We start from the raw sequence: 21,485 nt of genomic DNA, 5'->3' as shown, positions 1-21,485 counted from the left end.
TTTCTTGAAGTGCCTTGTACTGAAGAGCAGATCATGCTTCTTCCCAAAATCTTGCACTAGATGCAGTGGTTTCCTATCCCTTCATTTATTTTTTGACTACGTTGCCAAAATGGACTTCATCCAGACTCTGGTTGCTGTGAGTGATTTCATTGCTTTGCCGTTCAAAAACCCAGTCCCAACCCTACCAGCTCTGTGTTCATTGGTGGTTTTTCTCCCAGGCAGGGCAATTTTGTGGTTCACATATTCACCAGCGAAATCTGCGATCTGTGAACTTCCAGTGCAGTAAGGATTTGTGCGTGCTTGTGTGTGTATGTGTGCAGCCTCCCTCACTCACCAGTGCAAGGTCTCAGTCTAATCTCCTGCTCCCGTTATCATCCTCAGTGAGTGAGAGCTGGGCTGAAAGATAATCTCCTTGCTTACAGTGCACCGTGGTCTGCGCTCCGCCTGATTGCATTTCAGTTTCAAATGAAAGAGCCTCTGGAGTCCAGCAGAAAATCTTTGCTTGAAGATGAAACTAGAGACTTTTAGGAGCTGTGCTTGAAGGCTGAAGGTAGGATATAGAAGTGGTGCAGTCAGGGAATCTGGCATCATTGAGAGTGTCAAAAGAGTGTGACAAATATGCCAGTGAAAATTCATGGGTGCAATAGCGTGAGCTGCATTTGTTGTTAATTTTTGGCTCGTCAAACTTTTGTCCTGCTTTGTTGAACAGCAGAATGAAAGCTTTTAAGTAGGACTTGTGTAATTAAAAGTTTATCTCCTAACTATAGGTCCTTACAACTCTTCTTGCACTTGCTCTGTCCCTCAGATACTCTATGACTGAGTTTAGGAAACGGCCCTGTGCCTTCTTGTACCTTTTTTTGTTGGCTAGAAGCTCTTTTATAGCAGGCATGAATAGTTGTATTAATCCTTACAGCATTCATGAGTACCAAATGTGTGCTGCAGTGCTGGGTAAGAGTAATCATTTTGCCATTACATTATGAACAGCTTTAAAACTTGCACTATGATGTGATGCACATAAAGGGAATTGTTAATATTAGAAGTTCAGTTCTGGATAGCTGAATTTCTTTGGTTGCTAATAACACCATAGATTATTTAAACCACAAAATATTTTTAAAATCCACTTTATTTTCACCTGTTATGTCCTTTGCTTATTTTAGCAAAATAAGCAGCAGATACAACTAAAAAACAAACCCAAAACATGCAAAGTGCAGGACCTTAAGTCCTGTTTTCAAAGTAAACTCCAAAACAGAAGTATTTAGACTTCAAAATCCCATCAGCAGCCTGCTCCCACAATGAATGCACACAGGAGATTACACCCCACTGAAATCAAATTTGGCTGCAAAAGATACAAAAGATACTTGAAGGTGCGAAAAGATGACTGATGGGACTTTCAAAAGCTGCTACCACACGGACAACCTTGCTGTTGGAATTTCAGCACACTTTTGATTTCCAGGGTTGGTGTCACTGTGTTGTCTAAACAGGTAAAATTACCCACTGCACCTGAGCACTACTGTTTTCTCATTCCCAGACAACAGTACAATGGCCCTGTGTTTGCCTTTTCCAGGACTGGAGAAAAATGTGTAAATAAAATTTTGTGCTGAATTATTAAAACCTCTGCAAACGTTTTCATTAAAATTTGAGTATGCTTAATATCCCTTCTCTTGAATTTTAAATAGAACTAATACTTGGTGACTTAATTACCGAGCAATATCTCTTCTTTAGATTTTTAACTTATATTAATAAAATGAGTGTATTTACATAGTTCCAACCTAAGCACATCTCGCTTTTCTGACTAAGTGCATCATTTAAAGGGCACACAATGTTAACACCTTTTGGCTCGCCTGAGACTTTACATCATGCTACACACTGAATCCCATAATGAACTTTATCCTATGCAAAAAATAAATCATTTTCTCTATACTTCCTTACAAAATGTTTTAACACACACACACACACACACACACACACACAGACAGACACACAGACAGACACACACAGACACAGGCACACACAGACACACACACACACACCCCCACACACACCCCCACGCACCCACCCCCCACCCCCCCCTCTGGTCATTTCAAACTTTCCCCCAAACATACCTGCTTTCACTGAAGTTCTACTCTGACTACTTAGGGTATTCTCTCAGACTTCGGCTGTTGTTGTGGAAAGTGATGGCTGTAATGTACGAACTGAGCATCTGCAGTTGGTTGTACAAATACAGAAGCTGCCTCTTCCTTGGCTCTGCATGGTTGGAGGACTTGGCAGAGTGAGTAGAAAAGGGGTTGGAGGTCTCTTCCCTCTCTTCTCTTAGATGCCATAACAGAAGAAGAAGCTGCTGTTTGATGAGATGGAAGAAGGGTGTTTTCTGAGGTCTGTGCAGTAATATCTACCTTGACTTCAGCAAGGCTTTCGACACAGTCTCCCATGATATCCTCCTGGGGAAGCTGAGGAAGTGTGGGCTGGATGAGTGGTCGGTGAAGTGCATTGAGAAATGGCTGAATGGCAGAACTCAGAGGGTTGTCATCAGCGGCGCTGAGTCTAGTTGGAGGCTGGTGACAAGTGGTGTCCCTCAGGGGTCAGTACTGGGCCCAGTCTTGTTTAACTTCTTCATCAACGACCTGGATGAAGAGTTAGAATGTACCCTCAGCAAGTTTGCTGATGACACCAAGCTGGGAGGTGTGGTAGACACACCGGAAGGCTGTGCTGCCATTCAGCGTGACCTGGATAGGCTGGAAAGCTGGGCAGAGAGGAACCTGATGAGGTTCAACAAGGGCAAGTGCAGGGTCCTGCACCTGGGGAGGAACAACCTCATGCACCAGTACAGGCTTGGGGTGGACCTGCTGGAGAGCAGCTCTGCGGAGAGGGACCTGGGCGTCCTGGTGGACGACAGGTTAACCATGAGCCAGCAGTGTGCCCTGGCTGCCAAGAAAGCCAATGGGATCCTGGGGTGCATCAAGAAGAGTGTGGCCAGCAGGACGAGGGAGGTTCTCCTTCCCCTCTACACTGCCCTGGTGAGGCCTCATCTAGAGTACTGTGTCCAGTTCTGGGCTCCCCAGTTCAAGAAGGATGAAGAGCTACTGGAGAGAGTCCAGCGGAGGGCTACAAGGATGGTGAGGGGACTGGAACATCTCCACTACGAGGAGAGGTTGAGGGAGCTGGGCTTGTTCAGCCTGAAGAAGAGAAGGCTGCGAGGGGACCTTATAAATGCCTACAAATATCTGAAGGGTGGGTGTCAGGAGGATGGGGCCAAGCTCTTTTCAGTGGTGCCCAGTGACAGGACAAGGGGCAATGGGCACAAACTGAGGCACAGGAAGTTCCGTCTGAACATGAGGAGGAACTTCTTCCCTCTGAGGGTGACGGAGCACTGGAACAGGCTGCCCAGGGAGGTTGTGGAGTCTCCTTCTCTGGAGATATTCAAGACCCGCCTGGACAATGTCCTGTGCAGCCTGCTGTAGGTGACCCTGCTTCGGCAGGGAGGTTGGACTAGATGACCCACAGAGGTCCCTTCCAACCCCTACTATTCTGTGATTCTGTGATTCTGTGATAAGGAACCTCCTGCTTCTGCTCCTGGTCCAGCAGTATGGACCATCAGCAGATGAAGAGGATGTCTGCAGGCCTTTGCCAATACTGATGCTGACAAAATTTTTTTTTAAAACCCACTATTTTTCAGGCAGCTCCCCAAATCCATGTGCGATTGCCTGGAAAGAGGAGGGTAAAGAGTGAATGTGCCTCTGTCGTTGCTGTTTAGGAGAGAAACTGCTTCAGCGACTTGGCGTCAGCCTGGCATTTTGGGAACTGGATGAGATGTCTAAGGTTGGGGTCATTTAGGGCTCAACTGAGAACTGAAAATATGGCATTTCCTGTCTTTACCCAGCTGAGCTTGGTGCCCTGCTTTTACCTGAGCTGAAGGAAGGTTTGGGGCATCTAAAACTGGTGTGGGGCACCACGCAGACAGAAAGGCAGGCCATAGCAGTGGCCAGGGAAGGGGAAGCCGTGGCACAGCTGTGAGTATGGAGGTCACTGGAGGATGGTGGCATGGTGATGAGCTGTGCTGTACTCAGCCATCCTCTCCTGCCAGTCTGGTGAGTGCCAGACCTGCTGGACCCCATCACAACTGTGGCAGGTGCTCAAGGGCAAGCTTTTCGGCTTCGAAATCCATGTGCGTGTGTGCACCACTCTCCAGCTAAGACGACAACGACCCTTTGAAATGTTTTTCTGCATTTGCATTTACAAAAGCTGGATAAGCCTTTTTGAAAAAAAAATCTGATAAGTAGCAGGCAGTTGAATTAACCACTGTTGACTGTATTGCTGTCTCTTAACAAACTCCATCTGTATGGTCTCCCTTTGTAGACACAATTTTATAACTTAATTTCCCTACCAAAACATCAGTGTTTACTTAGTAAGAAATCTGTTCTTTGTCAGCTTAAAACAGTGATTTCTTTATTACCACTCTGCACAAGGAATGACAGCACAGAGTTGGCACTGGAGCAAGTCTGGTTGAGTCTACAGCGTTGTAATGGAAACAGGGTGAACCGAGGGTCAAGTATAATGGGGTTTGTATACAGAAATGTGTCTGCATAAGGAATAGCTGCATGAGATAAGAGAATGAAAGATGAGGCCTGCAGGTCTCCCTTTGCATGACGGTGGGAGGGAGGTGTCGCCATAGGTACATGGCGCTGCTGACATGGGAGACGGGGTTACCTCCACGCCAGCGTAGCAGAGATGTCTAAATCACGCGTGCTCTGGCGCTAGCTGATGTCGGTGGGTGTTGGATGGGTTGGGGCGGTGGTTGGTGATTACTCTGAGAATGTCTTGTATGTAATTTTTATTGATTTCGGGAAGCATAGGGTTAATGAAGGGTTTAAAAGCTATTACAGTCTGTCGCCTCCCTAAAAATTCTCCAGTAGAGTTGTCAAACATGGTACAGCGAATTTAGCCTGAATAACAAGAGGCTTGCAGGGGTTTTTTGCTATCTTTCACAGCACATGACGGAGTTTTTTGTGATTCCCAAGCGTTTTGCAAACCACAGGTTGAAAATCACTAGTGGAAACTTTCAGCAGTAAACAGCTGGGGAACATCAGATCCCTATTCCTTTCTTGAAAAATGTGTTGTACTGTCCCATGTCATTGGAAAACTTGAAAAATAGGAGAACAGCTGTAGAGAATGACATCAGCAGATCTGGGTGCAAAAGGTTTTTGCAAGGAAGGCTTCTCAGGCGGTACGTGGATGATGAGATACAAAACACCTCATCCCTGAGCTGATGATTTGGGCTGTGCGGGGAGCATCCTGGCTTCTTTGAAGTCTGTTGGAGCAGTACAGTTCAGCAAGAAGTGCTGGTTTTACCACAGGACTGAGCTTCTGTTTATTGCGTTAAGTTTCTCCTCGTAGAGAGCCTTTCTCAGTCTTACACTGCAGGCTAGAGCTGGCAGAGAAATGCCAGTTATTCATCATAGTCAGTTATAGAAAGATTCAGCTTTCTCTGAATTATTTGCATTCATCTTTTTTCTATGTAAAATTGACTCCCAGATGAATGTTGTCCAGATATTAAAAACATCTCTGTTTCATTCTGGTTCACCTACTTTCTAGTGATAAAAAAAATGAAAGAAAAGAACTGCTAGGTTAAAAAGAAGAAATTAAAATGGAAGAGTTAACTTATTGTTAATCCTCTTATTTTGTACAGAAAACTCCAGACATTTCCAAGAGAAAAGCTTGTTTGGAATAAAAAGGGTTTTCTCCCTGCAGTCACATCAGTGAAAAACTTTTACCTAGTACTGCTCTTCACCGTATAATTGCTTGCTTTTCAGCATGCTCGTAGCAAAGGGAAGGATGGTTAGATCAGCCAGCCTGCTGGATCAGATCTTACACTGCATCTTGAGCTCTTTGAGTGCCATTAGCATTTCCTTTTAGAAGTGAAGAAATATTGACAGTTTGGTAGGTTATCTCGCATTTTACTGCACGTTAGGGCACTTCAAAGTCTTTATGTGGTGATGGGAACTGTCATGAAGTAGACGTAAAAAGGGCCTTTGGTCCAACTAAACCTGTCATCAAGAAGATTTAGGGCAGATGGTTATTATTAGAAATCAATGTATTTATTATATATTGTTCAGGAATATTTCCCTTTGGAGGTTACTGTGAGTGCTGTTGCTGTTTAAAATGTGTCAAATGCCAGTAAAATTAATTCCTGCAGAAAACCCAGGGAGCCCCAACCAAAAGCTTTGCTATTATAGGAGTGCCTGTCTTTTCCTTCTTTGTGCTGTGATGCACCAGAGGCAGGTACGCAGGCAGCGTGCCAGCAGCGTGCCTGGGATGTGCGTATGTGTGCGTGTGAGATGTGTTTCTGTGCGGCTATCACAGTCCTTGCTACATACAGAGCTCCTCTGACTGCTGTGTCTCGAAAGGCTTTACTGGGATCTGTGCTGTACCTGTTCCTGTTTCTTTTTATTCCCCTTTGTTAACCACGGTTTTCTGGTTGCTTCCAACTGATTACAACAACTTACTGCTGCTTAGAGCAAGAACAATGTATTTCTAAAGCCTGAACACTGATGCTTTCCCCCTCTACTTCAGGAAAGAGAAGTAGGACATTTCAGGCTTTTTATAATTAGTTGGGTATAGGTTTTCCTTCCTTGGTGTCTTGCTTAGTTATAGGATTTAAGGACCTTGGATTACGGGAAAAGGACATTCCCAATCGACAAGGAGTGTATTAGCAGCAACATTAAAGCTGGAAGTCGTTGTCCTGGAACAAAGATTCATTTTCCATTCACCCCATGATTTAGAGCACATTCCAACCAAGTGATTTGGCTATGGTCTTCTGGCATAACATTGTTTGCCCTTTCCCTGACATTTTGCATATAAAGAAAAGTTATGAGCTTCTTGGGCATTCAAGGTACCAGGAAATGCAGGAGTCAACCTAATTTGTTAACATGAAATTATAGATGTCAGACATAGACTCTGTTAGTTAACGTTGGTTAGAGTAATGCTGCAGCCAGTTGATTGTATTACAGTCATGATGAAGAGGAATGGTCCTTTTTTGCTTTTCTGGGATATGACGGGTATAGAGCCAAGGCAGATTTAAAGTGTAATGAATGAATAAGCATTTTCTATGGTTTGCCTGACTCTTCCATGAGCTCCACTGCTGTGATGTTGCTGCCACTGACTTGCTCTTTCCACAACAGGTTAGAACTGGCATCACATGGAAAGGGACTTTTCAGAAGCACTGCAAGAATCGCCTTTTAAATGTTAAACCCCTCTGTAGCACTTGAACGTTATTTTCTTTTAAGGAGAAAAGCCCCGATGCAAATGTAGCATGGCAAGAAGACACTAGGCAGGGATCAAGAATTCAGATTTCCTCCCCACACACATACACTTCCCATTTGTTTTCCCAAGTCCAGTGTCTTCACAGCTACAAGAAAAATATTCACTCGAAAGTGTTAATATCCTCAACATGTGTCCGAAGGGAAATCAATCATATGCGGCGAAATGGCTGTGTCGCATCTGACACATCTTTCCAACACCCATTTCCCACATGCCCTCACCAGCACAGAATCCTCTCAGATCTCCCTCAGCTTCCTGCCCAGCTCTGCCATCAGGATCTGGTCCATGTCCACACCTTTCCCATCTCTTTCCCCACTGCTTCCCACCTTGTTTGCCCCCCACCACATCTGTAATGCCGCTGTCCGGCCCTCATCCCCTCCCCGTCCTGAGCCCGCAGTGTTTCAACATCCCAACTCTCCAACTTTGTGACTGCCGGAGTTAAGTTCTTGTGCCTAGTGGTTTCAATCTGCAGTTCACATGCCTCCAGGTTTGCATTGCTTCTTCAGTCTGTCACTGAACTACTTTCATTGGCTCTTGCACTTTTAGCATGCTTTCTTTCATGCCTTTTCTCTCACTCTGCTTCCCTCTCTCCCTCTCAGCTATCTTCCTTGAAGCTCCTCTTCTTAAAATATGCTTCTTCTCTGAAGGCTTTCATCATTAATCTCTCAAGAAACTACCTTAGAGACTCATCTGCTGCTCTTTGATTTATTCATTGTGGGGCTTTTTTGGTGGGTATCTCACAAGAACTGAGCTGGTCATACTTCTACCTCCATCGCTAAAGGAAAGCTTGTGTGAAAAGGTGGGCTTTCAGAACTTAAATTAAAAGATCATGTAAGTAAGATAATTGGATAAAAAAGGATATTAGGATCTGAAACAGAATGTTTACTTCCTTTGATGTGCTTTGGGAACATATGTCTGCACAGTGGGCTGTGTGGCTGATTAAGTATAAAACAACCCAAGAAAACATCACCACTATTATGCTTAAATCAAAGATCTCTTCTCACAACACTAATTTGATTTGGGTTTGAAGGTCCCGTATCAGCTCTGATTTCTACCTTTAATGTCGTGCTGCTTTGTGTGTTGTATAATGGGGGACAACCTTACTTATTAAAAATTTGCATTTTTCATCCATTTTAAAAACAAATATTGATATTGTTGTTGTTATTGTGTTGCACTTGTACCTACAAGTGTCAGCCAAAACTAGACCTGCATTGTAAATGCAGCAGAAATGCAATAAGAAACCCCATGTAGTTAGGAAACTTTCTAATTGAAGGCCTGTTCCTGTACTTAGGCTCAAAAATTCCCTTCCTCCAAATGATGGTGCCAACAACCTGTGAGCTTAAGAACATTTTTAACTTCTGGTGGACCTTAGGTGGAAAAAAAAGTTTCACGCTCTAAACCACAATACTTTTGATTTCATTGATAAAATAATAATACTACTCCTATATCAGATGACATTAAATCTGTTGTTCCATTTGTTCTTGGTTTTAGATATTTTGAATTTAGGATTGAAGTCAGGCATGTCTGAAAATGGAATCATCTTTTGAAAGGAGAAATGAAAGGTGTTTAGCTTTTTTTTTGATTTGGAAACAAAAAAATCCTTTTTCTTACCTGGAGCAATTACACTGACCTCATACGCTAGAAGTTGCATTAAGTCTTGAATATGTTTTTCTAAGGGATGGAAAAAAAGACGTGCTAAGAAATGGCACCCACCTTAGAATGTGATACTGTTTCCATAGTGCAGATGGAAAACAGAGGGCTCGACTAACTGGAGACTGTTCACGTTGCTCCTGCCATCAGTGGCAGAGTTTCCTTTGACTTCAGTGGTACAAGATCAGACTTTAAGGTGTGATTTTTAAAGGTATTTAGACAAATACTGTTGCCACTGGATGCATGGTGGAATTTTTCATAGTGTCTGCCTCAATCCTTCTCAAAGCAGTGCCCGAACCACAAATCCACAAATAAGGGATTTTATATTCTGAGATTTGTGTCTGTTAAGGCCCAGAGGAATTACTGCAATTATCTGATCTGACATCTACAACACTGGCCATAGGATTCCCCCCTGTAATTTCTACAGTGGGAGAAATTACTCTTTCCTACTATTAAAACTCCAAGCCTCGCAGTACACTTAGAGTCCATCTTTTAGAAAAACATCTTGTTTTGCCGTAAAGTCTTGAAGTAGTGCTGAATTTACCACTTCCCTCCGTAAACCCTTCTAATAGGAACTTGCTCTCGCTGTTAAAATATAGTTTTATTTTTCTTGCTTTCCGTGCCTCAAAGCCATTTTTGAGGGGAAAGGAGAAAATGGGAACTGCTCAAAGCATGCCCGTTAAATTTCTGCAGAGACGCTGTAGTAATTTTTGTCCAGCTTCACAGCTGCTTGTGAGTACATTAATTGCTGAACTAGCAAAGATAGCTCTGATTTTCTATAATATTCATCTTTGTGGGTATGGAAGAAGAAAGAAGATACTATTAACCTCATTTTAGAGCTGAGAAAATACAGGAAAAAGAAATAAAATTAATTATGCTGATCATCCCGACAGGGGAGGGCAGGGAGTTAGCAATGATGTCTCTTGAGTCCCCATACTGATCTCTTCTTAGCAGGACATGTAAGCTGGCATCTTTGAGTTGATAGCCCTATATATGAGCATCAGGTCACTTTAGTGGATACTTATCAACTTGTTGCAGTGCTGGGAGAGCTGGGAAGCGTGAGTGATTCCCCGCCACCTCACTGCCGGGCTGCCCAAGCTCCCTGGCAGTGGCTGGGAGGGGAGAGGCAGCTGCAAGGCAGCTCCGTGCCGCTCCTCCGGGCGCATCCTCCGCTCTCTGAGCCGAGAAAAACAGGAGAGGGGCAAATCTTTGTGAATGATCAAATGCCATGTGATTTCAATAGCTGTGGCCCAGGTTTGACCTCTGAAAGGTACCTTGTTTTGAGGGACCTCTTGGGGTTTAATTCTGAGGGTACCGCACAAGTGTCGCGACCTCTCGCCCTTCCTGTTGTAAGGGACTTTAAATCAGGAGTAAACAGAGCTGAAGCTGAGGGGCTGGCAAGAGCTGTTTAGACTGAATCGTTTAGCATGAATCCTGGGGCATTTTAGGTTTCCTGCTGGGTACAGCTTTGGCATCCCATATGTAGAGTGCCTGCCACGAGCATGGTCCCCTTTTCAGGCATCCATATAGCTGTCCCCCATCTCGTGCAGATGTTGGGTGGTGTTCTGGGTACGCAGGGCTGGTGAAAACCAGGCCAGGAAGTTTTATTTAAAACAAAACAAAAGCAACTATTTTTATGTGGGGTTTAGAGGGGATTTTTGGCTTTAAAAGCTTTTTTCTTATAGCAAAACACTACCAGGCTATGATACCCCTCCCCCTGAGCAACTTTGTTCCTAGCTTCCATCTCTGTGTAGCAGCTATGCAGCTTTTTTATGGTACAGTAAAACAATTGCCTGCAACTGTCCATATTCCATTAAGCATATGGAAAAGTATTCAGCCCTTTGTTTTCCACTGAATGAATATATTTGGCACGTAAGTATTAATTTAGACTAGTCATGGGACATTAGTGCTGGTTAATTGTCCCCATTTTTCTGGATTTTATTTAACTGATGGAGAATATTTCAGAAATGTGCAACCTCTTTAACTGTTGCATTCATTGCTGGGTGCCCCTTGCAGAGGCTCCAGACCTGCATGCAGCAACAGGGACATGGTGCCGCATCTCCACCATGCACGATTTTGGGATTTCTGGTGCCTGACCGCAAGGGGAGAGCAGGATGGGAAAAAAGTCACCCCAAGGCCCAGTTTGTAGCAGCCAGCACTGATTTTGCCAGCCCCTAAGGGGTTTCACTTCTCAGGAGCCCAGCGCTACTCTTCTGGCATGGGACCATGAGCGCAGCACACACGCACCTCCTGTGAGCCACGGCATCCAGGGCAAGTGTCTGCCAGGCTCTGAGGCACACGCCAGGACACACTGGTCCACCTCTCTGAAAACCATGGGGTGAATTTTTTTGCCTTGCTTTCCAAAGAAAAACTACTAGCTCCTTCCCCCAGCCATTTGGATGAGACTGTGGAGCTTTGGACAATCTGGAGCTCCTTTGAGTGAAACCCAGGCAGCAGGAAAGTTAGCAGACCTCTTTTCCCCAGTGAAGGGCAGTCAAGGAGTGACCAGCCCCTGAGAAACCACCCAAAATCTCCTAGTGTCCCACGGGCGGTGCGTGTCACATCTCAGATGCTGGTAGCTCTTCTTGTGCCAGACGTGCTCCTCTGCTGCTGTGCACCCCCGCTGCCCAACAGTCCCACTCTGCAGGCAGCTGGAGCCAGGTAAATAGCGCAAGGATTTCTGCTCTCTGAGAATGGTTATCCACTGCACCGGCAAAGACCTGCTCTGTAAAGCCTTCAGCAGTGCGCGTGCCCCCAGCATCACCATGAGGCCCAGCAGCCTTTAGATGAGGTCAGCTAATGTCTCCCCCACCTCAGCATCTCCCTCTGTTAGTGAGTGGGGAAGGGAGAGCCTCTCGTGGGTGGGAGAGGAAATGAATCCAGGCTCGTGTTCTTCGTCAGAGATGCAAATTGCTCTGCAAGTCCTGAGCATTAATTATAGAGCTGGGCTTCTTGCTGGAGCCGCAGGGAAAACAAGCCCCTGGCTCCTGTTACATTTAATGGAGTTTGGACACCCAATTCCCTTAGCCTATTTGAAAACCAAAATCCAAGTTTCTTCAGAAATACACGTGTGCAGGTGAAATCCCTCATCCAGCTGCAGACAGCGACATTGTTACAGCATTGGTTTCAGCAGAGCCAGCAGCTCTCCCCAAGGAACAGCGGTGTGCTCGTTGTGCCATCCACGGGATCCAGGGAGGGAGCCATGGGTGATGTACGGACAGCGGAGGTCTGGGCAGGGAGCTCTACGGACACACCGAGAAACCCAGCTCTGACACCTTGGCAACATTGCACGGACTGGTTTACTGCACTAAGGTGGATATCGTCCCGCTGTGGGGCTCGGGGCATGGGGATGAGGAGCCCTGCTTGCCCAGGAGGTGAGCTGACCACGGGGGCAGAACCGCCTTCCCCCAGCATCGCTTCGTGTCTCCCCCATTTAAGCCACTGCCTCTAAAAAGCAGCAGCTAGCTGTTGTCCCTTTGCCGTTCTAGGAACAGACCTGTGAAGCTATGGCTGCCTCTCACTGTGTATTTGCAGAGTGCCAATGCGATGGCACAATCTGGGCCTTGGGGATTAGAGAAGAAATAATGCCAGTAGTGGAATTTGAAGAAAAGGGGAAAAACCTAACTTCTGGGAAACTAGGAGCAGACGGTTCCTCCAGCCAAGCGAGCCATTCCTAGGAGACAGCCACTGGAATCCACATTAGTTTGGGACGTGCTGCGCCGTGGGATGGTGCTCTGCTAGAGTTGTAGGCGTACGAGCGTGAGACATGGTCCCTGCCTGGGGGGGCTGACGGGAGCCAGACCCGGCTGGCAGTACGGCTGTCCTAGTCCGCGCACGGAGAGCTCCGGCAAGGCAAGGCTTTAAGCAGAGCCATGAGGAGAAGCCTGCTCTCCAACCCGGTCTTCACGCACTCGGTCAGCCTCCTGTTGAAACACCGCCCGCGCCTCCAGCTGCATGCGTTTTGGGTGAATTCTTGATCTTTTTCCCAGTGTTACCTCTTTGGCCAGGGTGGGGTTTTCCTGTTCTGAGGGACTCCAGCATTTCTGCCCAATTTAGCACAGAGAAAATGAACAGCAAACCCTTCATATTGTTACACGCATTTTAGATGTCGGACTCACAGTTTGATCAGCGGAGGCTCCGAAGGCTCGTAAACCTGGTAATACATAGTTTCAAGCCTGCATCAAAGAAGTTCACAACCCTTTTGGGAGAAGCTGTGAGTACTGATGAAAGAGGGAACTTATTGTATATGTAAGAAAACTTCTTTCATGGCTTATGTATTAAGGCAGGCTCTGTGGCCCAGGGAAGATTGGGACTGCTTTTAATTTACATCCCCCCTCACTTATATTAAGTCTTCGTCAGAAGAAAAATTAGTCAGATGTTTTCTTAATGACATCATTTTTTTTAATCCTGTTTCATTTTTTCCAGATGAGGTGGTGGAGATTATTAGAAATGAATTGAAACTAAATCTGGAACAGAGACTTTGATTCACTTCTCCCTCCTCCCGGTAGAAATAAATTGGTCGGCTCCGTGCTCGGCCGCCTTTATTAGCAGCCTCGACAGAAACCAGCCCCGGCGGCCTCGGCTGCAGCTTTCCTGAGCTTGCTGCAGCCGCGGCTGACATCACGGCGAGAGGCACCGCAGAGTGACTCGAGAGGCACTTTGGTCGCCCTGTAATTTTGGTAACAAAATGCCAGAGCAATGCAGGTGGGGAGGTTATGAGGTTTGAAATAGCCATGCCGTCAGAAGTTTGCCTTTCAGTGCCAGAAAAGAAAATAGGCTTGATGCTGGTGGGTGTTCCTTCGGCGAAACCCTGTTCTTGGTCTGATGAGCTTGTGTGTGTGTTGGTAGCAGTGCTTCTCTGCAAGTCCTTTATATCTGATAGGTTTTCACTGCCTTGTATTTCACACCAGTGAGCCATGGAGTGTATTGCTACGGGAAAGTACTTTGAACTATAAATATTTTAAAAGGCATTTAATTTACTACCCATCAGCAGAAAGTGTTCAAAAAGCCACAAGGTTTACTAATTTATCAGAAAGACAGAGAAGCACGCGGAAGATCAAACAAAGACAAACATGCTCGTAAACTGCTGAAGAAGTCTGCAAAGCTTATATTACATTTCTGTGTGGTTTTGTTGATATGCAAGTATTACAAATAAATTAAAATGCACCTGAACTGTTGATAAGGCAGGGTGGGACCAAGATCCTGAGGTGAAGGTGGCATGTCTAAACTGCTCAGACCCTCGTGTTTGTGGTTGTCTGTGCATGGAGAGACAGAGCTTACACGCACTCACTAACGGCATATTTGGATATTCTTAGGGAAGGAGATTTGTAGTACTGTCCCTTAGCTCAGCCCATGCTCCAGATCCCTGACCACCGAAACCCCGAATCCCTGTGGTCTCCCATGCCCAGGGTGCAAGCCCGTGGGGTGCACGTCCATCTCCCTCAGCTTTGCCAAAGCATCCAGCCAGGGATGAACACCGTCCGTGCCGTGACCTGCATCTCCACACCAGCTCTGCTTCCAGCAGTCTGTGAGTAGACAGAGAGCTAATGCAAAGCAGATTTTGCTCTTTCATTTTGTCTAATGACAGCTCTGCCTCTTTTGGTGTCTAGCTCAGGTTTTCTACTTATCAGGTCAGGGTGTGTAACTTTTTCTCCCCTCTTGGCACCCTCTGTGGTTTGTCTAAGAGGCTGGAGGGTACGATAGGAGACATGTCTAGGAAATGTCCCTGCGCTTTCTCTTCCAACTTTGCTCACCCTGAGAAAACTGCTTGAGTGCAGAAACACGCTTGTGATATATTTTTGTTAGCTGCTGAATCCCTCAGCATTTACTGACTTCTTTCTCAGGTAACATTCAGCCTGAGGAAGATCTGAGGGGTTTAACAGAGATGGCCCTCGAAAAGCATGCAATAAAACCTCTCCTGAACTTTTGCCCTCTGAACCGTACTGCTGATCTGTCAGGGAGGTTTGTGCAAGCCGTGATGGACGCAGGTAGGGAGGGCTGCTTCATCATCGCTGGCTGAGCCACACATGCTGAGCCAAGCAAAGGACATCGCCTCCGCGTCGTATAAGTACTCCTCGTGCCTGTTGTATCCTTTTGTGGGCATCCCTGCCCAGGGCTTTGCCTGTACGTGGAAGCACTAAACCTATGGATACCCAGGGGCAGCAAGCAGCTTACAAACCCTGGGTTTGCCTCTAACGTCTTCGTGTAGCCAGCCTCCCTCTGCAAGGAGATGCGGTGAGATGCCTAGCATGGAGCATGCAGGTGCTGCCCAAAGGAGCTCCTGCCCCTTTTCAAGGCAGCCATGCTGGTGTGAGCCACCTTGCACAACTACACGTTCAGTGCAGTGCAGGTGTGGGTCCGTGGGAAGCTTGTGCTGGCTTCAGGCGTATCCCAAGAAGGGCGGTTTTTTCCTACCATGGCCTCAACCTCCTCCCTCATGGGCAAAGGCGGTGGGGTGGGAGGGAGGAGGGCAGCAGGCGGCTATGCCTGCTCCAGGGAGGCTGTGAGTGACGGCGTGTCTCTGTCTCCTTCCCAGGCCTCCTCCCCTGAGCGGCAGCCCCGTCATCTCTGACATCTCCCTCATCCGCCTGTCTCCGCACCCCGCTGGGCCCGGCGAGTCGCCCTTCAGCCCGCCGCACCCCTACGTGGCACCTCACATGGAGCACTACCTCCGCTCCGTCCACGGCAGCCCCACGCTCTCCGTCATCTCCGCTGCCAGGGGCCTCAGCCCCGCCGACGGTAAGACGCTGTGCTACCGCTACTGCCATGATTTTGTAGCTCACCAGCGCTGCAATTCCCTAAAACCTTGAGGATTTACAGCTGCAAAGTCTCCGCAGCTGCTCTCTGAAGTGGGAGAGCTGTCTCTTTTTCTTTTTTTTTCCTCCCTTTAACTACACATTTGTTTTGCATCATTTCACTGAGAAAGCAGAGCGTGAGAATAGCTATTACTGCTGGATCATATTATAAATATTTTGCTTAAAGTACGTTCCTTTCTGCAGTGCTCTCAGCACTCTTATGAGCTTCCCCACTCTTCTTTCTCTACCGGGAGTCCTGTTTCCCCCAAAGAGAGTCACAGTCGCTCTGGCTGCCTGGCCTGGCTGGGACTGACGTTGCAGAGATGAGGCAATGCCGGCTGGGTTGTCCCCTGTTGGCTTTGTGTCTCAGGGCAGGATGGCTCCCAGGTGAAGGAGAGAGGCCGCACTTTCTTCCTTCTTACTCCTGGGCTGCCCTGCAGCAGCTTTCTGGAGAGGGCGAGGGTGCGCAGGAGGCTGGCACTGGGTGTACGCGGAGGTGGTGATGGTCTCTGCGTCCCGGCAGACCCTGTGTCAGGGACCTGGGGACAAAAACGGCCAAGGAAGGAAAGCAGAAATTGCATGACTTTGCTTTTACTTGGGGAGGTGTAAGTCATGACTTACTTCATCAGAAATGCTTCATTACACGATTGCAGGCAGCTGGCTCAGTGCCCAGGGAGCAGCCGGCACTTGGGCACCCGGTCTCCGCACACCCGGCAAACCCCAGCAGCTCTCGACTCCCGAGCTGCTGTGGTGACAAGCAGCCCTTGGCCGCCACAAAGCAAAGTGCACGAAAGAGCAACGAGGCCCCCGGCTTAGAGCCTGGCAGCATAAAACCATCTCCTATGGCTGAAAAATACATCGCTAGGGTGATGGGGAGATGCGTGTGTCTTCTTCCCTCCCCCAAAACATCATCTGAGCTCCCAGCCGCCCGCCCCAGAGAGGTCTGATGGCTGACGTGTGCGTGCTCTGACCCACCCTCCCCTTCCAAAGCCAGTTTCGTTATTTGCTATCAGAAAAAGGCATTGTGTTTTGGGTTGCTTTTCTTTTCCTTTTATTCTTTTCTTTTTTTAAGGCGGTGGTAAATAAGTTAATGGGGCAAGTGGGTGAGGAGGCAGGTTTGAAAAATTACGTCTGGGAGAAAGTGAGCGTAATTGGCTTTGGCAGCCAAAATGGTTTTATGCTGCCAGACACTAAACCTAGCTCTATGCATTAGACCTTGGCTTTAATTTCCTCGTGCTGCTATCGGGAACTGGGCTGCATTTGTCTTTCCTTCCTAATAGGCAGGGATGTTAATGCTGACAGGGTTACTGCTGCCGGCAGGCTGGGCCCTCTCCCCCCCTCCCTGGGGTGCCGGCTGCGTCCGAACGGGAGGATTATTAAAAGGGAGAACGAGAGATTGTTTATAAATTTGCGGAAATGGAGGAATGCAGAGGCCCCAGCTTAGTTTCTTTTGTCCGCAGAAGCACGCCCAAGCGCATGTCACGAGAGCCCTATGTGGAGCCACACGGCCGGGGCTGGCGGGGGGCGTGGGGGGGAGACGCGGCTGACAACGTCACCGCCGTGGTCTAACATTGCGGTGGGAACCATCTCCCCATGTTTTTCTCCTCACCCGCGGCTCCAGCAGTGGCTCACGAGCACCTGAAGGAACGAGGTCTCTTCGGGCTTCCCCCACCACCACCAGGAGCCAACCCCGCCGACTACTACCACCAAATGACGCTGATGGCCGGCCACCCAAACCCCTACGGGGACCTCCTGATGCAGAGTGGGGGAGCAGCCAGCACAGCCCATCTCCACGATTACCTCAACCCCGTCGACGGTGAGTAGTGGTCTGGGGCCTCCCCGGTACATCTGAAATTTTGGGACAGGTGGATGGGGCTGTCCTCCAAGTGAAGGTTGCTGTACATGGTCCCTCTGCCAAAACCCACTGGTGCTGCACTATAATTTTTGGCTTAAAATGTTGCCTTGTTCACATATATATATATAAAATATATGTAATTTGAAATACATATGCTATGGCCTTTTTGGGAGGATGACATGGCTGCTGCACAGGTAGGAGATGGACTGGTGAAGTTGGCAGGGCATTGCTGCCATCCCACTGCATTGGCCATGGGTGGCCACACTGTCCCTGGGGGTGAGCTGCAGCTTCCCATCCCACCCTGTCCCCGCCCCAGGTTTAGCCTGGTTGGTGTCTGGGGCAAAGCCTGGCTGTCTCCATTGCATAGCTGTACTCAGCATGATGGACTCCATATCTTGATTGAGACCTTTCAGGTCCCCAAGGAGAAAAAATATGTTAACGGGGAGCCCAGGTGGAGAGGATATGTTAGTACTTCGCAGAAGAAAAAAATTACAGGAATGTGGTATTTGTGCTAGTATCAGGCATTATAAGCTCAGAAAGTTCTGGCTCCTGGCTAAATGAAGAAGAAATAAAATCATGTTAGGCGCTGCGGTGCTGAGTCACCCCTGCGGCCTGACTGCTGCCCTGCTGAGGATGGGTAAAATCTATGTGGAAACATATCCAAGGTCCAAGTGATTTTTAGAGACTTTAGAGATTTCTTTCCTTCCACTTCATGCCATGTCTTGTAAGAACTGGGGCTGCTCAGATATTACAGAGGGCAGTTTGGGGATTATTTCTGCTGCAAGAAAGAGAAGTCTCAGCTCAACTTTTGGATACTAGCCTCTGTTTTCTGGGCTGCCTTCAGATTTGCCTGTGGACCATTATAATTTTTGGAGTGGAGATCTGCATCATTTCATTACCGCTTCAAAGTTTCTGTTGTTGAGCTTTTAAGATGAAAGACGCTGCGGTCTTGCTGCTTCATAAAGTGACTGATTTAGAATGATAAAAGCTGCTCTGGCTGTTCAGTGATAGGGGCTTATAGATATTTCTAACAAAAAACCAATTTCTCGTCTGCAGCTGCTGCAGAAGTTTTACCTGATAGTCATTTTCTGCTGCCAGTTCCTAGATTGATCGGGAACCTGGATTCTGGTCTGAAAAGGAAAGTGCATGCTCCTAGGTACCATCCTGCCTCTAACACCCAAAATGTATTCTGAGCTTCTCTGCTACAAAGCAGCTGGTCAGTAAGACTGCTCTGTCTTCCCTCCAAAGAGTTAATGTCTGTGGTTATAGCAGATGGGCGCAAACCAGCGCTGCCAAGTTCTCCTCGGGCTCATGAACAAGACTCCTTCCTCCTTGCCTCCTTATTAGTCCATCTCTGACCAGTGGTGCCTCACTGAAGTGCCAGATAAACAGCCAGTAAGGGAAGAAAACACAACTGTTTTCATGCTAGCGCAGGCTGACTCTTGGCACACCAAGACGCCCATCCTCTGGTTTGCTGAAGATCAGTTTTTAGCTGAAGGCGTCTGAGATGCTCCCCTTGGCAGAAGACTTTCTTCCTGCTTGCCTTCTCCTGAAAACAGCTCTAGAGTAAATCACATATCAACGGTCCTGGTTTCATGTGGCCAGGCTCACAACCATTACTCACTGGAAAGCCAGGGCTCGCCAAGCATTTGTTTTGATTTTTCGGTAAAGCTTTGTTGATGAATAACTAGAAAGTCTTTTCTGGGCCTTCACATGCCTGAGTGAGATGAAAACTTTCAAACGTCATGAGGGTATGACATGAGACACTAGAAGGCTACTTTTTAAAAACGTGAAAAGGAGCAGCAGCCAGTCTCTGGTCTACACATTTGGGTTTATCCATCACCCAGAGAGAAGAGAGATTTGTGCATTATCAAGGCAGAGGTTAAAATGGACGGCTCTGAAACACTGGCTGAGGAATCAGAGTGTCCCTCTCTTTTTAGAAAGTTATTTCAAAAATTTAAATTTGAGGGGACTAAGTAAATAGTTGAACAGATAATTTAATACAGCATTCTCTTATGATGCTTTTCTGAGACAAGAATATCACCAGCATGCATAAAACTTCAGTGAATCACCATCTCACAGCATCTTTCATTCAGAGAGCCCTTTTCTTACCAGAGAGCCCCAGAACATCAGAACTTTACAAGAATTAGTTTGCTGAAAATGCAGTTAGCTCCTGTCAAACCGCACGCAGCACCATCACACATCTGTGATAACACTGGCACCTGCAAAAGAAAAAGAAGCAGGTATAACCATGTATTAAAACTGGCCTATTCAGTGTCCTGTCACCTCCAAACATCTGCAGGTCCACAGGAGCCCTAGACAGTGAGTATGGGTAGTTCTTCCACAGACACATACCTGGGCCCTTCTGGTTGCTGTCATTGTATTTCTTAGAGAATTTCTCAATGCCTCCATGTTTGTCAGTGTTTTTTCACCCCACTGGGCATCTAGGGCATCAGTGTCAGCTGGAGCTTGTTGGTGCCAACCAACTGTCAGGTCTGCTGAGCGTTTCGATGGTGACAGAGCTAGGGTGCCTGAGAGCTGCATCTCTTCAGCAGGGTTTTCACTGTGCAGCTAGAAGTAGTTAAACCGCTAAAGCAGACCAAATTTGTTTTATGCACCAGACTGCTGGGCTCTTCAGGCCAGTGCCAGTGAAGACTAAATAACCCTTCAGTTAGCTGTCCTGTTTCATTCTGTTGTTCAAACAGAGACTCTAAATACAAGAGTGGAGTTTGAATCCAGGCTTAAATCCATTTTCTGGAAAGCTTACACTTTCAAATCAAAAGTGAACTGCTTTCCAATGTCACAACATTGCTGGTGGGACACTTCTGAGACTAATTTACAGGATCTATTCACCAGATCAAAACAATCTTTTGCATTTCTATTCTAGAAGTGCGTGCCACATGGTGGATTATTCTAGGTGACAGAGTGGTTGCACAAGAGCTTCCCTGGGACAGTAAAGACTGATGGGGAACACAGATGAACTTGGAGATGACTACAACTTTCTGAGCATGTTTAGTGTTTCCAACTGTTTTTTACGTAAGCACACGGGCTCCTGTGACTACCCTCAGCCCTTCAGGAAGTGCCATTTGCACTTACCCAGACTGACTCAATGCTTGTACTGTTATAGACCTGTACATCAGTAGATCTCTCCGTACTGTACAAAGCAAAGCTGTTTCACCACCGTAGACCCAGAAGAGAAAGGAGATCAAATGACCAGTGAGCAGAGCAGTGGCAACTCTGGGAACAAGACCCTGCTCTTCACAATAAAGACTCTCATAGCCAGGGTGGGAAGGAGAGATCATCTTTAAATCTCTCACTCCTGTTTTCACAGTGTCAAAAGCATGAGTGGGTTGTCCATACCGAGTCAGGGAACGGGAGAGAAAGATTTTGAGTTCAACTTACATCGAAGTGGCACTGCACAGAGGTAGTCACCCAGGTCAGGAGGGCTGCATAGACATGTTTGTGCAACCTTACAGTTATTGACAGCAGGGATGACCCTGCACTGCTGGCATGGCATTTCATCCAGTTGTGGAGCTAGAGAGGGGATCCCTGCCCTGTTTCTTGCTGCCTGGTGCATGGCAGTCAGGAATGTCTTGATCATGACCAGTGGTTTGACTGGGAAAACCCTTTTCTCATCCCAGGAGAGCCGACCAGCTAGCTAGCGGCTGGCAGTTACCTGGGGTGTGGGCGAATCATCAAGCAGGACTTTATTCCCCCAAGGCAAACAGTGATTCAACTTCACTGGCCTCTTTTAGTCAGTGTTGTTGGAGCATTTCTACTTCAAGTAAATGATTTAATAATCATCGGAGTGAGGAGCAGGGCTGGCAGTGCAGCCCAGTGGTTACGGCAGTCAGCAGGATGTGTCTGTGAGA

At 47.1% G+C, this 21,485-nt stretch overlaps 1 protein-coding gene across 1 annotated transcript in view; it reads left to right on the top strand.

The window, feature by feature from the left end:
• GLI2 (GLI family zinc finger 2) overlaps positions 1 to 21,485 on the top strand; it is a 202,086-nt gene that overhangs the window by 143,821 nt on the left and 36,780 nt on the right. Inside the window, exons 4-5 of the mRNA XM_075430849.1 lie at positions 15,500 to 15,702; positions 17,380 to 17,574. Of these exons, the coding sequence (XP_075286964.1) occupies positions 15,500 to 15,702; positions 17,380 to 17,574 (398 nt within the window). The remainder of the gene's footprint in view (positions 1 to 15,499; positions 15,703 to 17,379; positions 17,575 to 21,485) is intronic.

This window comes from Opisthocomus hoazin, chromosome 9 (assembly GCF_030867145.1).
Source record: "Opisthocomus hoazin isolate bOpiHoa1 chromosome 9, bOpiHoa1.hap1, whole genome shotgun sequence".
Taxonomy (NCBI): Eukaryota; Metazoa; Chordata; class Aves; order Opisthocomiformes; family Opisthocomidae; genus Opisthocomus; species Opisthocomus hoazin.
Note: the sequence above shows the minus strand (reverse complement) of the source record. Positions and strands in the feature narration are given on the sequence as shown.